This window comes from Pavona decussata, unplaced genomic scaffold (assembly GCF_977016875.1).
Source record: "Pavona decussata unplaced genomic scaffold, jaPavDecu1.1 SCAFFOLD_71, whole genome shotgun sequence".
Classification (NCBI taxonomy): Eukaryota; Metazoa; Cnidaria; class Anthozoa; order Scleractinia; family Agariciidae; genus Pavona; species Pavona decussata.
This window is the reverse complement of record NW_028145490.1, coordinates 1076764-1101303: the sequence shown is the minus strand read 5'-3', so window position 1 is coordinate 1101303 and position 24540 is coordinate 1076764. Positions and strand designations below refer to the sequence as shown.

General features: G+C 39.5%; 1 protein-coding gene across 2 annotated transcripts; it reads left to right on the top strand.

The window, feature by feature from the left end:
- The first annotated feature begins 1639 nt into the window (after positions 1-1639).
- On the top strand, positions 1640-24540 carry LOC146477217 (uncharacterized). 2 transcript variants are annotated; one of them, XM_085113668.1, is made up of 20 exons: positions 1640-1772; positions 11173-11295; positions 11487-11872; positions 12522-12592; positions 14044-14149; positions 15104-15197; positions 16388-16492; positions 17613-17661; positions 18087-18161; positions 18589-18644; positions 19028-19127; positions 19367-19465; positions 19786-19866; positions 20420-20558; positions 20788-20848; positions 20979-21280; positions 21485-21606; positions 22343-22429; positions 22600-22935; positions 23323-24540. In XM_085113668.1, the coding sequence occupies exons 3-20, from the start codon at positions 11662-11664 to the stop codon at positions 24403-24405; spliced, it is 3177 nt and encodes a 1058-aa protein (XP_084969794.1). In that variant the 5' UTR covers positions 1640-1772; positions 11173-11295; positions 11487-11661; the 3' UTR covers positions 24406-24540. The 2 variants fall into 2 exon arrangements, with proteins under 2 accessions (XP_084969794.1, XP_084969793.1); XM_085113667.1 differs by lacking the exon at positions 1640-1772 and adding an exon at positions 10047-10186.

The window sequence follows — 24540 nt, the reverse complement described above, 5'->3', positions numbered from 1 at the left end:
ACGTTTACTTGGTTTGATAAACCATGTCTACTGAATTATTCTTTCAATTCGATTTTTTTCTTTTTCAATTCAATTCGTTTATTTTGCCATTCTTGGACTGACAAAAGCTCTATCAGTCAGAAGAAACGGTTAATAATTCATTTCAACTTAAATATAAATCCAGCGGCTGGATTTCTGATTTTTTTTGTTACTGTTCCAGGTCGTCATTTGGAAGGTGCAAGCCGGGGTGCCTGGTGGAAGGGGGGCCTTCAAGAAAGTTTTATACGCGGAGGTTGCACTCGGAGGTCCAAATCCTTTCCTTTTCATATACCGTACCATTTTTGACAAAAAAAGTAACCGTTTGATACACCTTCCATAGAAAATGGTGCCGCTTTTTCATACCTGCAGTAGATAAAGTGCATCTGTACATGTGTTCGAGAAATCTGGTAGGGCCTCTTTAAATCTAAATGGCAGTTTTCCCTAACCTCTACTTTACTCCTGTTCGTAAAATCCCTACCCTTTTTTTATATCCCTTTCGGGCAGATCTTCCCCATAAAGTCTATTATAGGGGGTACCCTAATTTGGAGGGGGGGGGGGGGTTAATCTGGTGCTGGTCATTTAAAAGTAACGTCGTCCCCAGCGTACCTCCTCTTCACGTTCCGGGGAGAGACCCTGGGAACAAGGTTGCACCCACCCAGGAAAGGAAATAGAAAACGTCACTGCTCGCAGAAGTATACTAAGTAATCGAAACCAAACCACCCCTGCCACGCGCTAATGGAATCTTCCATGCTGAGCCTGCGGTTCGCTTCACCGATCTTCCGTTCTTGTGGCAACACCGGAATGTACAAGGAGAAAAATGCTTTTACGTAAGGCGGTTGATTGACGGCTTCCCGCAGCCAATAACTCAATTGTCTTCAATTGTTCTTCAATAATCATTTTGACATTTGGCTTGAAGAGGCTTGATAGCATCGTTTAATATCAAGGCTCACACTTGCATGTTTATTGTTTAATCGATAGCTTAGAGTTCCCTGTTATACCATGCTGATCAACCATTCAGATCGGGAACATTTGAAGTCTCAATTTTCGAGATCCACGCCGCCCTTCAATTTAAAGGGTCACAATTTTTATCATTTTTACGACTTATGGCCTTCGTTGACAAAAAAACGTTATGCGATACAATACTAATCGACCGTCAATGTATTTTACACTCTCCAAAATTGCTGATTGAAATATGGCGTTTAGCTCTTAAATGCAGTTTTTGATTCGATAAACAATACCAATCCTTTTTTGTCAAGGTTTCACCATCCTTTTTTTGAGCATTAAACTTTCTACGGATCATTAATTCGGTTTTGTAATCCTGTATAAACACACATTCCTGTTAGGAACGTGATAAAATTCATCACCGCTTACTCGTGTTTACATTCATCAACTCCTCAAAACTTAATTATCGGACGCCTCCAATTGAAACAGTCACGACATTTGTCACAGCAACTTCCTACGACTGAGTTGATCAAGTAATATTTTTCGTGGAATTTAAAACTCGCTAGGAAACGATATTAAAATATCCCTGACGCTAAAGTTGCGTGTTGTGTTCTGTAATGTTTTCCCTCGGGGTGTTACAAAATGGTGAGTCAATTGTTCCCGAGTGACAGACATTAGCTAATATCATTTGACCTCTATGACAACTGCCATTCTAGTGGTACAGTGTAGACACTCATATCCACATTACACGGCTCAAGTAGCACAAGACTCCACGGCTAAGTTTTGCTCGTGTCTTCTTCAGCTTCTTAAAGGTGAGTAACCGTTATAACGCTGGCTTTAATTGCTTTTTGCTTGTTGCACTTAAATGGGTTCAAAAACCCAACAAAAGCCGTGCTTTTAAAGGGTTTCTTACATCTCTAGGCGTCGCATGTAATATTGATTAGCAGGACATGATTGCATTGCTAATCTTTTACACAAAGGAACATGATGGTTTGTGAAAACAAATAGCTCTTGTTCCTACGATTTCTTAGTTTAGAAGTTTTACTTGTTGTCAAAACTGCCTTCTGAGGCGTTTTCAGAAACTGGGAATGTAATGCCCGATTTTTAAGATAAGTGATACCTTAAGAAATGCCATGGATTTGGACTCTTTTGGATGAGATGGAATGCAACAGAGCCGTCATTTGTTTCAACCATAATCCTTCAAGAGGTCGACAGTCTAGGTCACGAGATTACGAATGATTCTAGGCAGATTAAGATGCAAGTTTATGTTATTGAATAACGGGCCTGTGTGAAAACAGTACAAAGAAAGGTGATACAAATGTCTTGACAATTTAATTCATTCTTTGGCCAACCGTGGACAAGAGTTCTATACTAAAGTGGGAAAACTGTGACGTAATGTGGGCGGGTTTGTGGTGAGAATCAGTGTTTTCGTCTGTGGCGTGGCGACACATCTCGAAGGAACAGCTTTAAGAGGATTCGAGATTATCGGTCACTTTTGTGTAAATACATAATATTGAGGTCGGCACTGCGGGTCAACGCGTTTGGATCATGTCAGAACAGATATGACTACATTCCTCAACAAATCAGCGTCTCTTTTGTTCGGGTGGCAGCGTTTTTGTCACCACTGGAAGACATTTGGGTAGCATAGATCTTTTTAGGTAGTACATTGGTGTATATCGCTGGTGCCGACAGTTTTAATAAAGAACAATAGACTAAGTGGGAGGTCATATGCATTTCAGAGATTCTGTACCCCATTTATCATCGCACGGATCACAGACTTGACTAAACAGCCGATAAATACCATATTTTGCCACTAAACGTCCGGCATGTAGTAACTTCAAAGGTGGAAGAAAATCTGTAACTGTGATCACTGAAGTGAAAATACGCTAAAAGGCAGCGCATGGCACCAGTAATAGCGACAAATTTCCGTTTGCCCTTGACAGTTTTAAACCCGCATTGTTTAGCAATGATTTGATTGCAGGTCGGTTCCGGCGTATTTTTATAGTCACGCAAAATTCGACAACGCGGTCTCTTTTTATTTCTTCTCAGCGTTCATGTTTAGATTGATGTTGTATATTAGAAAGGCTAAGTCCACTTTAAGTTATGTTGCTAGACAATACCGAATTATCTAGATTTGTCCTTATATGAAGGTACTTATCTTCAGCCGCACCTAGATCCTCTCAACGGGATTATCACACGACACTAACATTTTTCATTTATTTTTTTTTCGATCGTAAATAAGTAGAGATAGACAAACAACACCAAAGGTATAAAATATGCAAAACGCCTGAACCTTACAATTCGCTGATTTGGCTCACAGTGCAGAACAGCAAAGATTTCTCACGCGCGCGACAACACACGCCATACATGCGATCGCGCGCGAAATCAGTGCGTGTGACAAATCTGGAAACAATCATTAATCAACTTTCAGATTTAAATGCTATCTCTGTAATATTGGTTTTATTTTTAGATATTGAGTATATGTGTTGCACTCGCATACTCAGTATCTCCAATCATATAATATTGATCACCAGTTGGAACTGTTTGTCATTTTTAAAAAGGCTGGTAGTTTTGGAAACCAGCCGCGCTGGTGAGTAAATTGTTTGCAGATTTACGTTTCCTGCCGATGAAAGGGATTACAAGACTCCTTTCCGCTTCTGAAAAATAACACCTGATATGTCAGATGGTCGAAAGACTGGTGTGAATTGCGGGCAAAAGGTGGCACTCGCCTGGTTGGACACTAACGAGACTCTTAAGTGACTCTTATACAACGGCATAACGACACCAGAGCAAGGTCAAAATAAAATTGAAAGCGCTCAAATATAATTTCGCTGAATATTGGCACGTCAGGAAATCCATTCAATATGCAATAGCTTTTTATGTTATATATATGGTCACGGTTTTCCAACAGGAACTTTCATTTGAATGATGACAATAAAAATATAATAGGATTCCGTCCACAGAGTCGAAAGCTATATTAAAACACATGATTTTTGATTCTGAAGTTAAACTGACTTAATTTCTCCATTTTCCCAACTCCTGTGAGGCCTTCCTAAGGGGACTAGGAGGGAAAGGGAAGAACAGAGGATTTTTTCCTTTCCCTCACTTCGCCCTCCTCCCCTCTCCCATACGGCCAGTCCCTGAAAAAAAAAAACGATGGGGATGGGGTGGGGGGGGGGGGGGGGGTGTTTAGATAGGGATGTTGATAGCTTAGAGATATCTGCCTTGTTGTAGCGGATAATTGACTCTCAGAAGTAGTACAAAGAATGTTTGACGATCAGTTTAACAACCAATATCTCGTTCTGTAGGTCATTTACTTTCGCTCAAAAGAGTATTATAAACACGAAATTGCTTTGCTTTCGCTGTAAAGAGACTTTCTTATGGTTTGTGCCTCACTTTACTGCTAAGGAAACCACAAAAACGAAAAATCCACGCTCGAATTTTTGTTGACCACTTCAAACGCACATGACCGTAAAATGACGAAATAGAGGGTTTTGTAACCAACGAGTTGTTAGGGAAGATCTGCCCGAATGCACTTGCAACGAATCGTAGGAGAGGTATACTTTTTGAAGGGTGCAGTGAATCGTCAGGTTAAGCGTGACACCTTTGATGGAGAATGCGTGACGAGATGCGACGTCGCGTGCCCAACGTCAGACAGCAGTCTTCACGTTATCTCTCAATGACAGATATAAAATTGTGTTGAATAATTTTCTGACAGCTGCGACGGAAGATTATTGTCCTCCAACAACACGCCTGCGGTCTCCTCATATCATGTTCGCATAATAAAGTTGTTTTTAACCCAGTAAAAATACTCATCTCCGTCACGATTCAACTGGTTTGACACACTCAGGCACGCACTGGGTGAAGAAACCTATGCCTTTAGGATATTGCTGGCATTCAATTTCTCTCCGTGGGGTTAATATTATGATATGTTTTTACCGAGTAGCGTTTGTCATTTTTGGATCAAGCGTACGATAAGCAATGATAAAACCAATACATTGTTATTGGCTATGGAATCTCCTCGGCCTCGTTTACTTAATCTGTAATCCACAAGTCAGATTTCCGGACCACTTTTCGACATTTTTAGAGTCCAATCCTGATATGTTTACAATAGAGAAAGTACGTAAGTACCGTGAAAGTTTCTTGGAACCTCAAAGCTCTAGTACCGGGTCTCTATGCTTCACCAAGGTTTTCCACCATTTTGAGAGGAACGGAAATTTCGTTGCACCGTTTGAACATGGGAAGCCGATCTATTATTCTATTTCGGTACGTGTGTCCTTCAAAGGGTACACATTTCTGACATTTCATGAAATTGAAACATTCACTGTCTCGACGACTGTCTGTCTTATTTCTGGTGAGCGTTTTTGTTTCCGGATAAGGCACCGTCCTAACTAATCTGGATAAACAGTTTGAAAAGGCTTGTTGCTAGCTTGCGCAGCAGTCGTAATAGGGAGAGGCGGAGGGGAGCGAGAAAAAAATGAGAGAAAAAAAAGAGGACTGTGAAATCCCCCCTTTTTTCTCTCAACTTTCACGGCCCGCTCCCATCCCCTCCCCCTCCCCGATTAGCTTGTTTCTTCCTCCAGTTTGGCGTTCCGTCTACATTAACTTTTTGAAAACGTTCTCCTGTATGAGTTGTATGACGCTCCAAACTGGATTAAAGGGGCCTTTCAGGCAAGGAGAGACGCTGATTTGAGCCAAATAAAAAAAGTATCGTTTGCAATACCAAGTCTCTGATCAATAACTGGTCAATCTGTCGTCATGTTGCTAGAAAATAACGACACTCATTTTCCCCTGAGTTCTGAAATGGAATCCTTTGAAAACCAAGGAAATGTCCATGAATGAGGCCCATTCAAATGCAAGTTAGCTGAAGTAGTGATTTCCTGAAGTGCCGTTTTAATTGCGCTGTCCAAGGGAGCGGTTCAAAGATTGACAACTTTTGAATCAGCGGACGAAATCTTTGGTGTTACCAGGTGACCATTCAATTGAGAAGACACGAAAGCTGACAAGCAGTGCTTTCCCATACTTTAACAGTTATGAAGTAGGCACGGTGAAGCGCAGAATGGCCAGAGTACCGATGGTTTTAGACCGGCCGATCACAGGCAAGAAAGACATTTACCGCAGCCAAATCCAATTAATCCGTTTTAACAATGTCAAGCCACTTTTGTGAAGGATTAGTACTATACAACTGAGCGCTGGCAGTCGCCATATTTAGGTGTAAATATAAACTTGTTACGGGTTTTGATACTGAAAAAGAATCTCGTGTTGGTTTAAGAAAGCGATCTGTATCAACATAACTTTTTTATTCCTGCATTAAAAAGCGCCTGTGTACATTATTTGGACAACACATTCAAAGAGCATTTGTTTCATAAACAATAACTAATTTAACGCGTGTGTAGACTGGGATAAAAGAACATAAAAGGCCTATCCGTACAACATGTATAAATTACCACAAACTCGGCGCGTGAGCTGGCTTGGGTTGGCTTTGGCTCCGAGAAGAGCAACAATTTTCGAGCGTTTTTGCCACGCTGAAATTATTCGAAGTGCAAATTAAAATTGTCATCCCCTCAAAACAAACAAAATTAAACGCACGTCATAGGCTTTTACAGGTTTCAAGAATATATAAAACGTTTTGCTCCGGAAGTTTAAAATTTGTCGAAAGTTATCGCTTTTAAAAGGCGCTCTTTATAGCGGTTATTTAATCATCATGGGTAAGTTTGCCAAACAGGTCATTTTCCGATACAGTTTTGATCGGCAGTTCCATTTGCTTTCAGAAATCGACTTGATCAGCAATTCCACCCAGCGTGCGGCAGCTGTCTTCGCAAACAATACACGATAAATCCATTTTCACAGCTGCTTGTGCCCATCGCGAAATTGTAAACGCATCCAAATATTCCAAATAACATCTACACCGAAGGATTATTTACTTCGATAATACGATCAACGGGAAGTTTTTTTTTATTGGCGAGAAAATACAACCGCAAGCGAGTCTTTCCTCGGATCAGCAGCCGCTGTTAAAACTCGAAATCCACAGTGCTGTCGCCTTTGTGATGTCAATTTCATTGTTTATTGTTTTGTGCCTACCGCGTGTGCTTTAGTTGATAACTTTTCAAATTTGTTTTAAATTTTCTCCTTAATTTAGCAAAATGAAACAGAAATAGCGGGTAGTTTTCATTTTCCAACCGTAAACCAGGAAGATAGGAACTGGAAAAAGAAAACTGGATCGGATATGCTCGCGTAGCGATGGCAATGTGTGTGTCACTGGGCTGGCCACTTCCGGTAGACCGATTAATCGACTAAGAATAACTACTCCCATGGGTACGATTTAAGTGGGCCAAATGTGTGATATCGAGAATTCTATTCCAGATCTTTGAGCGATAAACACCGTGCAATCTTTGTCTCGGTGAAGGTTGTTTCGTTTTTCTCCCTTCGTTTCGACCAAGGTAAGCTTTTGAAGTTATTTTATTTCGTGTACCTTTTCATTGATATTCTGCGCGAGGCAGGTTCTGGATTTGACGAATTTGAACTCTGTTCAATGAAGCAGCATGTTTCTTCGTGAGCGGTGCCGTCGGTGGCTCGCCGATCGGATGTGTTTCATCGGATCGCCTTGAAATTGTCAACTTTTGCGGGAAGCCTTCTCAAAAAGGCACCCGAATGTTTCAAGCAGTTTTAAAAGCGTTTCGGTGTTCAAGACTTGAAAAGATTTGTGAGTTTACTTTAAAGAGACAGCGAACAAGGACCATCAAAGGTTATTTAAAACGGAACTATATACTTTCGAGAACACAAATGTTGCACGCTACCGGTCGCATGTCAACAGCCTTGTATCGAGTGGAAAGAGTTCGTTCATTTTATTACTTTATAGTATATATTTCGACATCGCTTCACCGATGTTCGTCCTGACCTCGCTAAATTTACCATGGATTCGGAGAGATCTTGATGAATGTTTAATTAGTAGAATTAAGCCGGTATGTCTGTAATGTATTCATGTGTCAATTTTGTTCGCGTTTATATTTCCTAAATGGTTTTGTAATTATCAATAATTGTATTTAGACCCATGAGCCAGGTTCGAAGTCTTTCTGCGACCGTGAAACACAGCTTTTATACCTTGAACTCCTCAAATAACCAAAGCCAAGTATAACTTTAAAGGGAAAGGTAAATTTGCAGTTATCGCTTAATCAGGTATTGTGGTTGGCGCGTCATACGGCATTATAAACTGAACTATTTGATTAGAACATTACAACAATTCGCGATGACTTCAAGCGCTCATTGATGTTGTTTTTTTTATTCGCGAGTCGAGAAACGTAAAAGGGAATTTTCAAGGACAGAAAAATTTGAATTATTGTGCATAATTCAAAGCTGGTTGTGTTGTTTTGTTTTTCTTTTGAGAATCTGGGATCGGTTCGAATATCGCACAATAAGTACAATAGTGACACGTTTGGTTTAAACCGCAAACATCACCGGATCATTGGATCGTAAGAAAAGTGGCTGATATCACAAACTGCGGCACGATATGAAAAATTTCCTGCGTAAATCGTATTGGTTGCAATCTCAGGAAGGAGAAAAAGAAACGCCAATTACGGCTGTTTCAGTTTATTTGACAAATTTCCTGGGGAAAATTTCCTCAATGACTTCAGCAGTCAACTTTTTCCTTATTAGAAAAAAAACACCATGTTTATTTCATGTCAATTCTGGGGCTGGTGACCATCTGTGCAAGTATTGATGCTACACGAATATCACATATTTCCGAAGTTTAGAAATCTTTTTAGATCTTTAAGGCACTGTTTTTTTTTCTTAAGGAAATCAATGCCTTGTCTCTTTAAATGCTTTTTCATGTCCAATAAATACATATTCGCTTTAAAAGCCGAGTCACGTCAATTGCATGGGATATCAGGCCATTATTCTATCGACTTAAAAGCAAGCAAATGTGTTTATGATATTCCGCGCTCATCGCTTTTCTTGTTGATTGTTCAGATAACGAAGTTCGAGTTAAGCAGAATCAAGATATTTTAAAGAGAAGCTGGTCATTTTAAACGCTATCGCTTGGTGAATATTTTAATCTATCAGGTTCAGGCTGTCGCAAGAAATATTGACCCATTCAATCCGCTGATTGAAAATAAAAATAACTTGGTTTGTTACTCTAGTTCGCCTCAGAGGAAATTTTTTCGCTGCTTTTGGTTGCCAAGATAGCAAAATATAGTTTCTTGACAGCATATAATAGTTGGGAATACAAATGTACTAAAATATATTGCCTTATCTGAGCCCCAACCCCCCCCCCCCCATAGTGCGACAGCAAGACGTGATCAAGTTCTTGTTAGCGTCAAAATCAAACCACAAAATCGAGATTTGAGTTGCTGGACACGCTTTCTGTTACGTTGTGTTTAAATAGACAGATTTCAGTATTTCGCAATATTTATTTTCCACGAATGATATATTTCACGCTGTTTTGATCACCCAAAGCCGTTGTCCATATTTCCGTTGTTGTGCTCTTGTATTAATTTTTTTGTATAACAATAGCGAAATAGATGATTATGACGTTGTTGAACTTTGTCAGGATTTGTGGTGTCGTCTTGCATGCAAAATTTTGAAAGCCACGAATCGTATAATTACGTTTTCGCCTCAAGCGAGAAATCACTGTTTTTTTTTTCTGTAAGCGCAAATGAGGAGCGAACTGCAAATATGCTTTTCAGCAACAAATTGTTGGAGAGGCGATGATTTGAAGTGTGAATGCATGATTGACAAGAGCCAAAAGTGTTTACAAAATGAGCTTGTGATCGTTGTCAGCAAGACTATGATTTATCCCAAGGTATTCGAAATTCCCGTCGGAAGCGAGTAATGACTTTCCAAAGTAAAATCGGAGCGCAAAAAGTTGCTTTGATGTGTAAAATTCATTGCGTTTAAATCGTGATCCCGTCGGAAGGGTTGATTTGTATTTGAGGAGTTTAACGTCGGGATTAGAAATGTAAGTAGTTGAAATAACCGTGACATGTACTTAACTCTTCAATCAAAATAAGCTTGCAGGTGAAATGACAGGGTTCACACATTTGAGAATCTCTCGACCAATCACAGCACGTTTAGTTACGCTTCATGCTGATTTCGCCAATCACGTTCGACAAAGGAAGCATCTGTTCTGAGTTTGTTCAATTTTCCCTTGTCTTCCTTGCTCATCTAAACAGCCAAATTGTGTGGTTTATGCAGCGAGCTGACGGAAAGGGCATTTTCTCGACCAGGGGTAAGCATTTGTTGGACTGGTAGCGGCGACTTTAGTCTCGATTTTAGCGGTTTTCCTCGCGTCAAAGGTGACCCGTTCTATCTTGTAAACGCGTGCATGTCGCTTTGAAATCGCCTGATTTGACTCTGCAAATTTCCGTTCATCTCGATTTAAATGGTTAAATGGTTGTCTTATTGTAAAAGTAAGCTAGGTTTCCTAGAATTTTTCTATTTCTTCCTGTAGTCTTGTTTTTCCAAGTTTTGCGCTTTCAACGCGTGCTCACTGTGGCGTAGACAACATTTTCATTTTGGACAAGACGTTTCAACGGTTGAAGTGTAATCGCTTTTGAGACAATAATCGTCCACATCTCTCATGTTAATAATATATTATATTTACAACACATGTAAAACAGAACAGTGCTATTATATGGGAATTTTCTCCTTGATTTTGACGAGCTTTCGTTCAGGGGCAAATAACGGCAGAGGTCTGTGGGCGGATTAAAATTCGCGTTGTTTGTTAATGTTTTTGTAGGGTTTTTCAAACACGAACAAGGGAAAATATAAGTCGCACGGTTAGCATGTTTACTTTGCTGTTTTGACAAAAAAACCGGACGAAGTGCAAGCAAAGTGAGGAGAGCAAAACATTTCAATTTGAACAATAGTGTTGAAGTATAAGTCGTGTAGGTTAGCTTGCGGGGACGATTCGGGTGGAAAATTGTTCGGTTTGAGGCGGTGAATAGCTTGTGTGTGGATCGTTGTCTTTATAATCATCTTTAAACAATAGATTTTAGAATTTAGAATGTGTCATTGGAGTTGTCTCTTTTCACGATAGCAAAGGCCTGTGATGCCTGTTATTGCCGATAGAATGTTAATCTCGGCGTAACAATGCTTTCACTTTTTGTATTTTCGAGTTTCGCTTCAACCCGGTCCGCAACCGAAAATTTATGTCCAAAAGCCGTCAATTGGTTTCTAATGTGGTTTCTTTGGTGTCATTCACATTATACACAGAATTTATTCAAGCGGAAACCGCAAGGTACTCGACTTTGGTGATTCCAAAAGCACGGTGAAAACTAAGCGCAGGAGCGGGGCCGAAGTTTATGGAGTTGACTTGACGTGGAACTAGGATTGAAGGTAAATAGATTTTAGGATTGGGCAGATTTAAAAATTTCCTGGCGTGCGAGCGTGTCTATTGTGAAGTTAATTGTCTGAATAAATTAGGAATTACATTATGAGGTGTTATCGGTGAGGTGTTGAAAGGAGCGCTCAGCGTATAAGGCATGAGGTTCTGAAGTACAATATTTCTTTCCTTTCACGTGCTTCAGGTCATACGTCCGCTTTTGGTACAGAAGTAACGCAGCGAGGCCGAGGAGTTGAGGATTTTGCCCTCGCACCGCGACGAATAAACAAACTTGAACGTGTTAAAGAGACGACTTCCCTCCGGGGGTTATAGTGCTAGATTTTCCGCAGAGAGGAAACGATTCACCGTTTCACGGCAGTATGATCATGGGAGGTAGAAGTGAAGCTTCTTCGGAATGCAAGAGCGTGACAAATACTGGTCGGAATTCGCTTTCTCAAGACGACAAGCGAGGCGAACTGAAAGGAAAGAGACAGACTGGCAAGTCGGCGAATAGCGACAAGAAAAATGAAGCAAGCGAAACTTCTAAGTTGACCTACACTTCGGAGGAAGATGTGTATTACGAGCCGGGAGGTAAGCGAACAAATATTCATAGAAACTCGTTTAAATGTCAAAACGCCGTTCGATTTCAAGACGATATGGATTGTTTGTACTATAGAATAATTACCCGTAATTAATATAACACACGAAAACGAAAAATACTCCGAATCCGCTCGTTGAAAGTTTTCGATCGCCTGTTGAGAATAGCCTCTTGATTATGTGTTTTTTATATGATAGCCGAAAACGAAGGCAGATTATGATTGATCATCTTTTGCGTATTTTTGTTCATAAGCTTAAACTTGCAGATATTCTGTGGTCAAAATTGCGAACAATGTTCTTTCAGCTAAACAATGTGGTCTTTGGCTCGTGTAAATTGTAAATTTGCATTCTACATGTTTACTTTTATTGTGGAAGTCATTTCGGATCAGATCAGCCTTTTACACCCTGTAAATTGCTATTTTTCCCCGGGGAAATGCTCAAATAATTTAAAACAAACGGTTTTGGAAGATTCAAAATTATTCCGCCCAACTTGCGGGATTTTTGGTTAAAATGCTTACAAAACTGTTCGAGACAAACAGATCGAAACATCAAAACAAACATGATAGACAGACGTATTTTAACTTTCGTATTTCATTGCTGTTCGCGTTATATTACTTGAATTTGATATCCGTTTCCTCCACAGATTGTGTCTATATTGATAGCCAAAGGCCAGACGTTCCATATTTCATTTGTGCTATCAAAGAATTTCGCATGGTGAGGGTCTTTTACTAAGTTTGATATTATTGTTAGTTTTTCTTTGTCAATGTTTTGTTTTCCCTTTTACTTGTAGATTTCTGGTGGCAAGTCTTATCTTTGTTGTTTTACTTCGCGTTTTTGTTTCAGTTTTTTGACAGTGTTGCGATGCGTCGTTAGGAAATTAATATGGTGAAAATGATCCGATTTTTCCTTTTTTGTTTTTTTCAATTAAAAATGGTCGATTTTAATAGATTCAGACTGAGTTATTCAATTTTACATTTTCAGGTACCCCTATTTCTAAATCTCATGCCTTCAGATTATCTTTCTGGGTTATTTTTTCCACACATTTCACCTGGGAGAAAGCAGTTTAATTTTAGCAAATGTGTTATTTCAAATCTGCTATCTAATGCATTTAATTTCCAATGCAAAATTTTTAAAGTTAGCCAAAAAAAAAGTAAAATAAAAAAAAAATAATAATAGTAGCAAAAATGAATGTTTAATTCAATTTTTACTTATTACAAGCTCCATTTGTATCAAGTTGAACTTAAAACTCTGCAAGAACAGTTTCATAGGAACTAATTCTATTATTAACATATCTTTTATCACAAAAACAGCACGCATCTGCCCCTTTATTATGATTATATTAACATAATTTGCATCGTAAAATGTTAATCCAAAAAATGTTTCTGTGGCTTTAAAACTAAAATATAGGCTGATTTTGAATTTAAATTGAGAAATTTGGCTTATTTAATTAATTTAGCGAATCTTTTTGTTATCCTGCTGTGAACATAAGGTTTCCATTGTTTTGCCAAACATAACAAGCTTTGTTAGCATCTTTGCAAATGGATTTCAAAAGCTTTGATCTAAAGTAAAAAAGATAACTCATGTGTAATATTTATAATTAAAATATACAAAATGAAAAACTTCAGAATGGCATGAATAACTATCAAATTTTAAACATAAAAAACTTTTTATTCTGTTAAAAATTGCTATTTTAAACTCAAGAGTCTTTCCTGTAAACTATGTCAAGTCAACATTGTTTTAGAAAAATCTGGCCTTTTTATGTATCTCTGTCTGTCAATTTGTTTATAGAAGTAGGTTTATTGGACTGAACATATACCACAATTACAGAGAGCAAAATAACTTCCTTGTTAAAATTAAGTTGTCCAAAATTTTATTACGTAGGGTTTGACAAGTTATTTTTCATACAGGCGCAAAATTATTATTTTTTTTGCAGTTTAAAAGGAGACAAGATTTGACCCCTTATTTTTGTTTAGATTGAGTATCCCTTTGGAATTAGTTTTATAAGAATATTATCATTGGTTCAAATTCAAGAATGATGACATCTTAAAATAAATTTGAAGATTTTCTTGAATAATTTGTTGAATAAGATTAAAATTTGTCTGGTGTTGAAGGAGCATTGTGATAAGCTTTATTGTTAAACTTTTGGCTTTTTTTTATTCCATCAGAGTAAAAGGGACGCTCTAGTTGTGGTTGTTAGATGGTACTATCGACCATCAGAGGTCCCAGAATCTGTTTATCAACTGTTAGTTCAGGATCGAAATGCAGAAAACGGTAAGTTCTTTAAATAGGGCATATTGTTTTTTCTGAAAATTAACCTCCGAAACCACCTGCCACTCTGCTGTCAGTATCTTCACATTTAAATATTTTTCTGTAGTTTAAATGTCAATGAAGTGTCAAAATGTGACATACCTATTATAGGGAGCCAGAGGTAATGAAATTCTAGCTACTCAGCTCAATATGTTTTAAGATCAAGCCTGCCCTTTTTTCTCAACAGAAGCCTGGATCAGCAGGCCAAAATTATTGAGTAGTTAGTTGCTCCCCCCCCCCCCCCTTCCCTATCCCTGGTCAAATTGGAAATTTTTTTTTGATGAATAGTCAGCAGTTTGCAATAGCTGATGGTGAGTATCCTCAAGTGCCGCAGCTATGGAGACCAAAGGGGGAACTGTTGTTGGCTCTTGTAAGTTGAGCAAGGAAAGTCTGTTGTTGTTTGGGCTAATGCTGCCTGCTTGTCGTCTGTCCCTGGCATCTTGCAGCTGTGGGTAGCAGCTTTTCTCACTGAGTGGCCAAACATTTAGTTCTGGTGAGGGTGAGCCATTGACATCTGTCAGCTTTTGTATTTTCGAGGTCTTTTGCACAGACAGTAGCAAATGAAAGTATTTCTTTTGGATGATCACATGTTAGGGATTCAGGCATCAGAGCCTTGTTGTATGGTCTGAGATCTGTTGGCAGAATAATGTTCGTTAAACACTTTCCATTAAATAGCTGTTTCCTTGGATAAGTTCTAATGTTTATGACTTGTATGTCAAAAGAAATATTTCATTGCCAACTTGATCAAGACCATTTACATGTACATGTAACTGAAAGGCAAATGAGTGTATATGACTTGGAGTTGATCTGGGACATTTGATCTTTGACAAAGGAAGAAAATTTTACTCCTTCATCCCTGCTACCACAAGGAAGAAGATTTTATTATTGTGGCTGATTGTTTTTAATTGTTGTTTTTAGGTTCAGGTGATCACATCTTAGAGGATGTGGCAGTTAAAGAGCGAGAGTTGTTTATTTCAGATGCAACAGATGTGTATCCCGCCTCTGCACTCAGGTGAGTTACTGACAATATTTACTGACTCAAAATAATAAACATCTATGGATTGTAAAATTCTAAGCATTCCCCCCTCCCAATTCTCAGATGCATATGCTCTTCTGACAATAAACTGATCTTAATACAAGTTTTAAAAGTCCATGGACTGTTAGAGCTAACTAGCTTAACGCTTCCAAGATGTTTTTATTGTCCAACTCAAGCCAAGTTATAACATGCAAGTCTTGCTGTTTTGATGGGCTCCTTCCAAAATAATCCGTCCCTGAAGAATATATTCTTAGGCTTTGTTTTGGAGAAAACAGTATAACATGTTCAAACAGGAAAATGTTCTTCCATATAATAAGCAAACAATACATCAAGTTTCTGTGGTCAGTTACTGAAGCATTTCATTTGACCAACCAGAGCTACTTTTGCGTAGAGTTGTTTTATAGTTTGGTTTTACATGACTGTTTTAACTGCAAACGTGCCAGTGTAGGTGTACCCAGCCCTGTTTCCTCGCTCAACATATGTAAAATTTGTTAGCCATGGTATTGCTAGAACAGTCTGAAAAACATTCTATTTGGTTTGCCAGCTGCTTCCTGTAAGTGCTTGAAGATGGAGAATTTGCCAACTGAGTATTTATAGAAAAACGAGCTAAACGTTGTTTTAAAAACCCAGCCCTGACTGCCTACTGCTACAAAATAATCTTTTTAAGAAGGCTCAATTTCTTTCATTAACATTGAGGATACTTTTCAAGATGTAACAAAACCCTGTATATCAAGGACTTGAAACCTTGAATTGAATTTAGATTTGTAAGATGGGCAGGCTACAATTGTATTTGCTTTGCCCTAGAAGATTTAATAAGGAAAAAAAGTGGGAAATCAATGTTTTACCTTCAGTTGACAGTTTGGCTCTAAACTTTAGATGTTAAGGTCTCTGCTTTGACATTTTGGAGCAAATATGTGGAGTTCGATTTTTTGGGATCAACAATCATTGTGCCAAATATGTTTCAATGTAAAGATAATATCGTCGGTTAATTTGCATATTGTAATAATCGTACCTACTTTTTCATAGCTAATTTTTAGCTAGTTAGTGATTCTGTAATTTAGTAACTGAAGGCCATACGTTTATTAGCTTTTAGCTATTAAGTGCTACCTTCATTAGATAAAGGCTTTATTGTTATTTGTTACATTATGGATTTTGTTGTGTTTTAGGGGAAAGTGCAAGGTTAGGCCGTTTGTGGAAATAGACTCTGTGAAGGGATACATACAGAAGGATGATGCATTTTTCTATGTGCTTGGTTACAACCCAGAGACAAGGTAATGTCTGAAAAAAAAATAACGATTACATGTAACAACATTTGCATTAAACTCATCGTCAAGATACAAACTCAGGGGCCCCTGCGAAATCAATCAGCCGCCCCAGTGGTGCCCCACATGGTTCGGGCATGTCACCAGCAATTGCCTCGATTTTAACTTCACCTAAATCACACTTAAGGACGTTTCCTACTAATACAGAAGTATTTTTGCACGGTTTATGACTATGCAGAAAAAGCAGATCTTAGCAGGAGCTATTGGAATCCAAAAAGAAAATTGAAGGTAACCATGCATTTTTCAGAGAAAATTAAGCAACGATAATTCAAAAAAGCAGTAAAATACAAAGCAATGCATGGCATATTTTTTCCATGTTGAAGCTTTATTATCTCTGAAAAATGCATGGTTACCCCCAATTTTCTTTTTGGATACCAAGAGCACTTGCTAAGTTTTGCTTTCTCTGCATAGTTTTAAACCGCGCAAAAATATCCTTGTATTAGTAGGCAACACCCATAGGAAACACGAGTATCTCATTATTGTTCCTGGGGTCATTCGTGTGCATCTTTCACCCAGTCTGTTACAGACACTTGCAGAAACTAAAAGGTAACTGGTTGATTTTACAGGACAGAAGGAAAGCACACACTTTACATGTTGGGAGGTGGTGGTGGTTGATGGGTGCCATTTTTTGAAGGGGGGGGGTGGTCGATCTGAGACATTTGTTTTGGGGGGGATAAAGAAGTGGGTTGATGATGGGAGGGAGAGAAGGGTTGGTATCTCTGTTCATGAGTTATCCACATAGTACTAAGAAGAGTTGGGTAATAATGAATATTGTACCCTTTCAAACTCGTACTCATAATGTTGAATACCTTACCCCCCATTTTGAAGCCAAATGTGTGTTTCTGTTTGGTAAAGTTAGAAGAAGGTACATTTTGTATCACAATAATTATTTAAAGTAGACAGTTCCCTGCGTCTGAGCAATGCTTTGTAAACAGTCAGGATATTAAGGAGCCAGCTGCTGATCTGTCTGCAATTTTCCCCTGTATTTTCCATGAGTATATGTGTGTGTAGATGGAAATGGTGAAAGTGGATATAGATGGTATAAATTTATTTACTTTGTTTTTTTCAGGCGTTTGGCCAACACCAAAGGTGAAATCAGAGTTGGATGCAGTCACCAGGTACAAATAAAATTTGAATCATTTAGTTCACCCCTCCAGGCCTCTGTAATGCATCTGTTGCACAAGGGTGGGGGGGGGGGGGGGCGGTGAGGGGAGACAACCTTGGCAAATGTGGCACATTGTTTGACTTTTTTGAAGAATTCCTTTTCTCACTCCAGTTGTAAATTTCACAGTCAATGACCTCAAGGTGACTAATTAGTTTTTTGAGGATGACTATTGGACTTGATTGCACCAGTGGAATTCAGATGTGAGAACGTCAGAAAATCAGGATAAGCTGTATAAACTATCAAGATGGTGGGATTGAGCGAAAAATTCATTGGGATGAAGGGATAAAAGAATCTTGTTGGAGACTGTTTGTCAATGTTAGAATGATCTGCCCCTTTATCAGTAGACATTTTATTAAAATGACTTGTTCATTCTTGCAGGCTTTACTCCCAGAATGCTGCCCATATCCAGTGAATGGATCATCAGACGAGATAGAGAAACCAAGAGAGGATCTGGTACGAATGCTCAGTTTATAGTTTATCATAGAAATCTGCCCTTTATTTGAGAACTTGTACTTCATTGATTCATTATCCTGTTGTTTGCAACTAACTTCGATAATGGGGATCAGATAACGATGATGATGATGATGATAATGATATTTATTATTATATAAAACACATTTCAATAAACTAATGTGTCATTCCAGAAATGTCCATATACTCCCACACCCCACCCTCTGGAAATTCCAATTGAACTTCATACCTTCACGCCTTAGAAAGTTTGGCTGTATGTGTGCTGAACTTGCACATCAATACCGGTCATGACAAGTAGAAATGAGTTTGGTTTTCAGTATTGTTTATTGTTAAGATGCAACTGACAGTAATTTGTTTGCTTAATGCAATATTGTCGTCTTAATATTTTGTTGTATGATTTTATTGGCAGGTTTGGAATCCATGCCTTGATGACTATGAGCTTATGATGTACTTGCGTGCTGCAAGGTGAGTGAAAAAAAAAGGAAACTTGTTAGTCTGTGGGATTAGATGTCAGTCCACAGCAGCGTTACTCCCAGTGTTATGTCGCCGGTACCCATTTATACACCTGGGTGAAGAGGGACAATGTGGAGCAAAGTTTCTTGTCTAAGGAAACAACACCATTTGACACCTCCTGCACTTTATTTGATGAGTGGTTTTAAAGATGGCAAACAGAGGGCTAACATGAACCACATGCAAAGAAAGTAAAATTAAAATGGTTTTCTCTTATCTGGATCTTTGCTAGCATATTAATGATATAATAGAAATCAGATTTAATGTGAAATAAGTATTATTAATTACACATGGCATAACATTGGTATAACTTCTGTTGTGTTCTCTGTTTGTGATAGGAGCATGGCACAGTATGCTGGTATGTGTAATGGTGGCTCACCAGAAGATGGATACAGAGCTGTGTCCCAGGATGCTACAACTAGCAATGCTCTTCATGTGGTGAGTTGCGACATTTACCCTCTAGGGAAGCTTTCAGTGTAATTTGTACAATTTTTGACTGATTTTCGTTTTGCTTACAGTAAATAACTTTTTCAGAAATGAAATATATGAAATTCAAATAATTATTTGAATTCCTAAATATTCCATTGACAATGGACAATGTTAGAGGGAAGCATTGATTCATAGCTTTCATTTGAATGGCCACAGTCTGATGGACAGTGTTTTTTGCTTGTTTTCAGCTTCATCAGAACAATTATGATGCAGCAAAGGCTCTGCAAGCTCTGGTCAAGAGGCCATACCCCAAGGAACTGGACAAGAAATGGTCTGATGATGAAATGGTAATAGTTGAATTTTACATATGATTATCTGTACAATGTCGTAAATTTAGATGAGGAAATTGAGCAAGAAACCCCTTTGTTGCTTGTGATTTTGTGTTAGAAAACGTGCAGAATACTTTTCACAAAGAATACATTAGTAGTGATTAAAAATTATGTTGATGATGATGATTGCATTGTACTGGCAGAGTCAATATTATAAACAGTTCGGTCAAATTGAAAGCATCATTAGTAAAAAACATTCAAGTACTTTATTCTTCTGCATTGTGGTCTGAATTGCACACTTCATAAATTTGTTTGTCTGTTGTTTTCATTTATTGTAGAAAAAATTTGTCAAGGGCCTAAGGCAATATGGAAAGAACTTTTACAAGATTAAGAAGGAACTGCTTCCCCATAAAGAAACGGTAAGATATTGAAATGTTACTTCCCTTTGTCTACTGTGGTCTGCTTTCAGAGTTAACAGTTTAATTTTTTGCATTCGCCTTGTTGTGCATCTTGGCTGTTGTTGTATGTGAAGTGGTCCTTCAATGCATGGGTTTTATTTTAATGAACATCTTACTAATTGAAGGTGTGTGTGGAATAAGGCCCTTAGTGACTTTTGATGTAAGATCAAATTCTCCTTTTGTTCCACAAGTGAATACAAGACAATTTGGAAGGAGAATCTAGCAAATGATCAGAAGTCACTTAGGGCTTTTTTCCAGGCACCCCTTCAATTTTAGAAGATTATTAGTCTATATAGCAAGTGGTTTCATATGTATTGATACAGAATACTTGAAACAAGCAAAAAACGGAGAGGAATGGGGACGAGGGGTACTTTTGTCCCAATTTTTGTGCAGCCATAAAGCATAAAATCCAAAATAAAACCCATGGAAAAGCTTGTTACTCGGACTTAAGATTATAAGTGCTGTTTTTTGCTGCCCCTGAGTCATTTGATATACTTTGTTGTTCTGCCTTCAGGGAGAGCTTGTAGAGTATTACTACACGTGGAAGAAGACTCCCACAGCTCTCAGTTCTCGACCACACAGACGCCGCAGACACAATGTTCTTCGACGCAGAGCACTTCCCAGATCATCCAAGAGCATTGTTAGTGAATTTGGTAAGTGCTGTCTACTACTCCTAGTGTTATAACACTACCTTTGGTGTCCACAGAACATTTTGTAAGTGTCAGGGGCTTGGTTTGATTTGGCTGGACCTCAGAAATTTTTGCCGAAAGAGGCTGGAAGGGGTTTTCATTTAAGTGTGAGGGATGGAGGGAAGCTCCTTGAGTTTTGCCACGGGATAATAAGCGTACAAACTAATCTTTTTTTCGTATTTTTTCCCCATAGTTGACCTCAGCTCTTGCAGTGAAGATGAATATGACAGCGATGATAGCGAAAGAGACTTGAGGTAAGGTTGTTTGGCATCCTCCCATCCTCGCCATCTTGCATCTTTCTTACTCGCGCACGACTCACATGCTTTGTGAAGAAATATACACTGTATTTCCAGAAATTTCACTGTCTTCATTTTGTTTCTTTAGGTTGTATTGCTGTCGTCACTGTTACTCGACTGAATCGCGCAGTTGGCATCATGGTAGCCAAAACAAGGTGATCTTGTGCGATGACTGTCGGATTTACTACAAGAAATACGGCAAGCTTCCCGCTATCGATGAAACACGAGAGCCCCCGCCGTACATGTTCAAAGTTGTTGTTGAGAGTCAGCTCCGAGATGAAGAAGGGTACATGGTGAATGGAAAGTTAGCTTTACGTAGTCGAAGGGCGATTCCTCCTGTTCAGACCACGTTGCGATCTGGAAGAAACAAGGCTGCTAGTCCTGTGGAAGGTAACTAAAATATATTTGCATGCGCGATTATTGCCGCTGTTTACTCCAGAATCAGGTTCCAATTCTTGTCTTATACCTTTCTTTTCAAACTTTTTATGCCTTCGTGTGGTGCTGTTTATTATGCTGTACAAGGTGGTTCTACCTTTCGATTTTGTAGATGAAATCTTATAATGTGAGAATGCTAAGAACCAAAATTTGTTGTAGGCGCTACGAGTGAATCTTCAGGAGGAAGCCGAAGATTGGCGAAGATGAACAAGGCTCCTTCGCCATCGAGCGGAAGTTCCTCAAGTACAGGAAGCAGTGGAGGAAAGGACAAACTGAAAAAGGTAACTTCGAACGAACAAAAAGCTTAAGGCATTAAGCGCGAGAAAAGTTGCGGAAAGCAAAGCAAAACACGAGCAACCTGCGGCAAGTGCGGAGTAGCGCGCGGAAGCTAGATAATCGCAATGAACTAGTTTTAAACTGGAAGTGTTATTATCTGAAAATGCAGGGGAAGGCTCGAATGACGAACAAAATGTTGTAAACTAATTCAAATTGGACGGAATATAAGCAACCCGTTGGAAATGGGGAAAAGTCGCCCAGGATGACTTGTGTTATGAAGCTAATTTTAGTTCTAACTTAATTTACATTGGCATTGGTTCTGCGATTCAAGTTTAATGCCAACTTATTTTAGGTGTGTTTTTTTTAAATACAAAATATAATTGACAGTTGTGCTATAGGCAGGTTTGGTACTCCTTCAACCTTGGCCAAATCCTCCTTGAAGGTTAAGACTAGGAAGGACGCTTAACCATTTTGTCGTTCTTATTATTCACCCTTCAATCTGTTTCCAGTTGCCCCAGTTGTACTGTTACTCTCCATTTGTGTTTTTTTGTGAACCATCTTGCTTATTGTTTGTGGGAACCATCTGGACCTTGTTCGGGTAGAGGTACAAACATGTTTACAGCAGAGTTTAAAATAAGGCTACAAGCCCTGTAGTTTCAGTGTGTGTAGCAGAGGGTAACGGTTGATACTGGATTAAAAGGAGATTATTCGAGTTGATTAATTTGCGTTCTGTTGTACTAGGGCAAATTGAAAAAAGGAAAGAAGCGTAGACGCGAGCAGTCGCCGGAGAATCAAACGACAGAGAAGAGAAAGAAAGCGCAAACACAGGTAGAGTGAGAAACCACAAGCTTTCTTATGTAATTCTTGGTGGAATGACATGGCGGTAGTAAAATTGATGCTACCCGCGCCGTGATTGACTAAGAGCCATGTTTTATCAGAGTACAATCCATGGTTTTGCATCAATATATCGCTTAGTTTTCTCTCCATCACCCCCTCAGGATTCGGACGAAGATGCCAACGACAATGCCAGCGACACCAGTAGCACTACTGGGGGTAGGGACAGTGTGGTACCCGATCATGACGCAAGCAGTGTGTGTAGCAATAGCAGCAACAATAACGATGATGCAGCGAGTAACCGCTCTTGTTCGCCGGCCGGGAGCAGACTTGAGGCGCCTGGGCCTCTTCCTGTTAACTTCAAGCGGGTAATTTCGGGTGAAGAGGGACGAAGCTGTGTGCGTACTGACGTCATCTTCGTGCATCCCGAAAAGCCGAAGAAGGAGCCGACGTGCTCTCGGGAAACGTCCGCTTCCAAGGAATCAACGTCGAAGGCCGAGGTGTGTAGGAAGATGCAGAAAGCTTAACCTGTTTGAATTTATTGCTAGAAAGTTTAAACCATTAATACGGGGTGAAGTGTCTTCACTCACTCATAGCCTCATCTACTCAAGCATTAGAACAGCTTTTAACTTGAAGCAGGAAAATTGACACTTCAATCTAACTCCTAGCGCTGCTAAATAGAATCATCCGCAGACTCAACAGCAGTAGAACAATTACGAACAACATTATAAACGGTGCAAAAGGAATAAGCAACTTAATAGTTTGGGTGATAGTAGTAGTTGTTGTTTTAATTTTCATGTCAATGGCTCCATGTCAGAAATGTTTTATACCTTCAGAGCTTTTCACTTGCCAACCTGTTTATAAAAATCTGTGGTATTATTTTGTAGGCCAACGAATCTTCAACATCAGACGCTCAAAGACGGTCAAGTACCAACCAGTCCCCTCACGACACTCCAGCCACAATAACATCACACTACGAGTCATCTCTACGTAACATGATGGCCGGGGGACAGTACCATTTGTACCCACCGAACCTCCCACCGGGGATGTCACCTCAGGGAATTCCCATACCGGGATTTCTGCCCCAGAGTGTGGGCATGGATTACAGGATGCCGTTACACATGTTCCCCGGGGGTGGGGTTATCCCCGGTGGGGAATCATCTCGTGAAAATGCGGCGAAGTATGCGGAAGGTTTCGAGCAGTGGTATGCACCGTATCGTATGGCTCAGATGCAGTCTGCTGGACACCATATCCCTGCGATTTCTTATCTCCAGGGTCAGGGACGAGCTCTGGAGCAGAGCGCTTTAGACTCAAGGAGTCCGGCGCATGAGGCCCTTCTCAAAGGGGGCTCAGGACGTGTTCTCACTACTGATCCTGTAACAGGACTTCAGTATTATGGACCTCAGCAACACTCTCACTCGCACCTTCACACTCATTTTCATATACACCCGCACGAGCAGCAACATCTACAGAATCTACAGGCCGCTGCTGCTGCTGCCAACTTGTCATCCGTCGACCAAGCTTATCTTCAACATCCAGGACTTAGCGCTTGGAGAAACCACCCATCTCTATGGCAATACCCAGAATTCTTTCATCTCCATGGTAACAATGCGCGCGGTATTTTTCCTGAGGAGTTAGCGCATGTTCACGGGCTCGGCTCCACACCGCTGGACCGGCAGTTACAGCAACAGATGATGATGAATCAGCAAAGCAAGTATCATCCACAGCATATGCTCGCGCACGAGGAGTTGCTAATGCGGTGCTGGAGACAGCAAAATCGAGCACAACAGAGACTAGAAAGCGAGAAAATAAACGATCATTTGCTTTCGAGTTTGTTCAAAAAGGAACACCGGAACCTTCAAAGTCCCTCCCAGCTTGACAATGTAGTCAAAAAGAGCATGGACAGTTCTGGAGTTTATACCTCCCCGTCAAAGAAACCTCCAGTCACAATAGACTTATCAGATGATTAAATAAAGAAGCTATATCGTTATTTTATTGGTATCTCCATAGAGCGGTTTTCAGTTGATGTCGATTATGCGTTGTGTGTCAAAAATCTCGTTCCACTTTCTCGTCTGCTCGCCACTTGTTTACGGGCATTTTCCAGC